The 2,380-nt window shown below is 58.6% G+C and overlaps 1 protein-coding gene across 1 annotated transcript in view; it reads left to right on the forward strand.

Annotated features, from left to right (window-relative positions):
• The window catches only part of CHD5 (chromodomain helicase DNA binding protein 5), a 49,667-nt gene that overhangs the window by 6,608 nt on the left and 40,679 nt on the right, over positions 1-2,380 (forward strand). The window contains exon 3 of the mRNA XM_023535623.1: positions 1,570-1,752. Coding sequence (XP_023391391.1) covers positions 1,570-1,752 — 183 coding nt within the window. The remainder of the gene's footprint in view (positions 1-1,569; positions 1,753-2,380) is intronic.

Genomic DNA, 2,380 nt, shown 5'->3' on the forward strand with positions numbered 1-2,380 from the left:
GGCTCTGGCAGCAGCCAGCATCTGCACTGCCCCTGGGGCCCAGCATGGCCGTCAGTATTCCGGGAAACACCGGGGCTCCAGAAAGGCTTGGAGGCCCTGCTGCGGGCCCACTGCCAGCCAGCACACGGACTCTGCTGCTGAACGGCTGTGAAAGGCTTGCGTGCAGGGCACGGGCAGCTGGGAGCTGGGAGCTGGCAGCAGGGAGCGAGCGAGCGAGCTGAGCATCCAGGAGAGTCGGGAAGTTCTGGGAGCCTGTGGGTGGGTCCTTTTCCAGCCGTATCCCAGGGAGAGCCCCCTCCTGGGACAAGACTTTCCGTACCTTACAGTGTGGCCGCAAAGGCCACAGACCAGGCTGAGGACCTCCCAAGAGTCTCCAGATGACCCCATTGTCTTCCATGCCCTCCTCCTCCTCCCTTCTCCCCCTGCTCCCTCCCCTTGCCCCCTCCCTTCTTTCCTCTCTCCCTCCCCTTCCCTCCTCCTTCCCCCCTCCCTCCTTCCCCTTTCTCCTCCCTTCCTTCGCCCCTTCCTTCCCTCCCTTTCCTCCTCCCTCTCTCCCCACTTCCTCTCATGCCTCTCTCCCCCATTGCTGTTTCTGAGCTCATTTTTCATCTTTCCAGCTCTCTTTCCATCTCTTCCATGCCCCTTTTTGCTCACCTTGAAAACAGTAAACAGCCAGCAGAGAAATGACAAGCCTGTGCTGGTAACTGGAGCATCAGCGCCCCCCGCCCCACACCCAGCCAGGAGGGGCTTGGGAGGGCTTTGCCAGCCCGCTTGTCTCTAGAAAGGCTGAGAGTAAACAGCTTTTTCTGAGGGGCAGTGCCTTCTGGCAGGGATGCTCTGGCTATAAACGCCCTTATCTCCATATAAATGGACCATTTTGTGCCTGTATAGGAGGGGAAACTAAATCAAGGAAGCCAAGCTTAGAGCTGCCTAAATTGCCTTGTCTTATATTGAGACACAGCAGCCAGGGTGCAGGCGAGGGGAGGGTGGGCTCCGGAGAGCCCACAGGCAGTTAATGCTGGGCTGTGCATTCTACGTTAATTACAGGTCGCACATGACACACGCAGTTCCAACGTAGGGCGCACACATAGCAGAGGGGTGAGGTGCTGGGAGCCTGGTGGGAGCCAGCGGTTCCGCGGCATTTTCTTGCGCACTTTGCTTTTGGTTCTGGGTATCAAGTCTCCTGCTTCAAGCTCCTGAGTCCAAATGCCATCATGCAACACTCATCAAAATCCCAAAGTCCATAGAAACCTGATTCCGATTGGAGCAGAACCTGAGCCTCGCCCCAAGGTGGTTCAAACAGGCTGCTCTGAGCTGGCCTGGTAGGGAAGCCTGCCTTCACAAGAGGCCTCACCTGCACACGCCTCGGCCACTGAGGCCCAGTCATCGGGGAGGGACTTTGACCAGGCTGGCTTGGGGCAGCGCCTCTGGCTGGGCTTGGGTGCTAAGCCGTGAGCCCCAGGACGCTGAGTGATCCAGAAGGCATGGCCGACTGTGCTTGGAGGTGGCCCGCGACTCCAGGTTTTCTTTGGGTCCCCGCTGCCCTCACTGTCCCCCTTTCTCTTCCAGGGGAGCCATGATGAGCTGTCAGAAAACGAAGAGGATCTGGAGGAGAAGTCGGAGAGCGAGGGCAGCGACTACTCCCCTAACAAAAAGAAGAAGAAGAAACTCAAGGACAAGAAGGAGAAAAGAGCCAAGCGGAAAAAGAAGGGTGACAATGACGAGGATGACAATGACGACGCATGCCTAAAGGTGACCACTGGGCCCGGCCGGAGGGGCCGGGGCTCCGGCGGGGCACGCCTGCCTGCACGGCCAGGCCCGCTGTCGCTGCTCCGCCTTCCTGCCTGGGAGCCCCCGAGCGAAAGGGCCAGGCCGTCCTTCCCACCGGTGGCAGCCGGGGGCCGATGGGTCTGTGGGTGTGAGTGTGTGTGCGTGTGTGCACACGTGGAGGCCAGACACACGTTTGTGAGAAATCCTGTAGCCACAAATCTCGGGGACACGTTTGAAACAGTGACGGACAACGTTTAGGAGTTCGGGGCGGAAGTCGTGCAGCCTCTTTGGTGGAGTGTCTGTGGTCTCGCCACCCCACGGAGTGCGAAGCTCATTTTGAAAAGATTGGTGGTCTGAGCTTCAATTTCCTGTCAGGAGCCTCTTGCTTGGAGCAATTTGGGAAAATACACCAGCAAATGGAGCCTTTGCCAGGGAGAAGCCGCTGGACAGCTCCTCATAGAGCAGAAGGGGGACCTTGTCACTGAGCCCAGGTTCTGAACTTCTGCCCACGTGAGCATAGTCAGGAAAGCGCTAGGAAGGGTCAGGAGCTCCGTGGGGCAAAGCGTCTTCTCCACGAATATGGGGAGTGATGTGAATGAGCCTCCCAGCT

The sequence above is a fragment of the Pteropus vampyrus genome, unplaced genomic scaffold, assembly GCF_000151845.1.
Source record: "Pteropus vampyrus isolate Shadow unplaced genomic scaffold, Pvam_2.0 Scaffold142, whole genome shotgun sequence".
Lineage (NCBI taxonomy): Eukaryota > Metazoa > Chordata > Mammalia > Chiroptera > Pteropodidae > Pteropus > Pteropus vampyrus.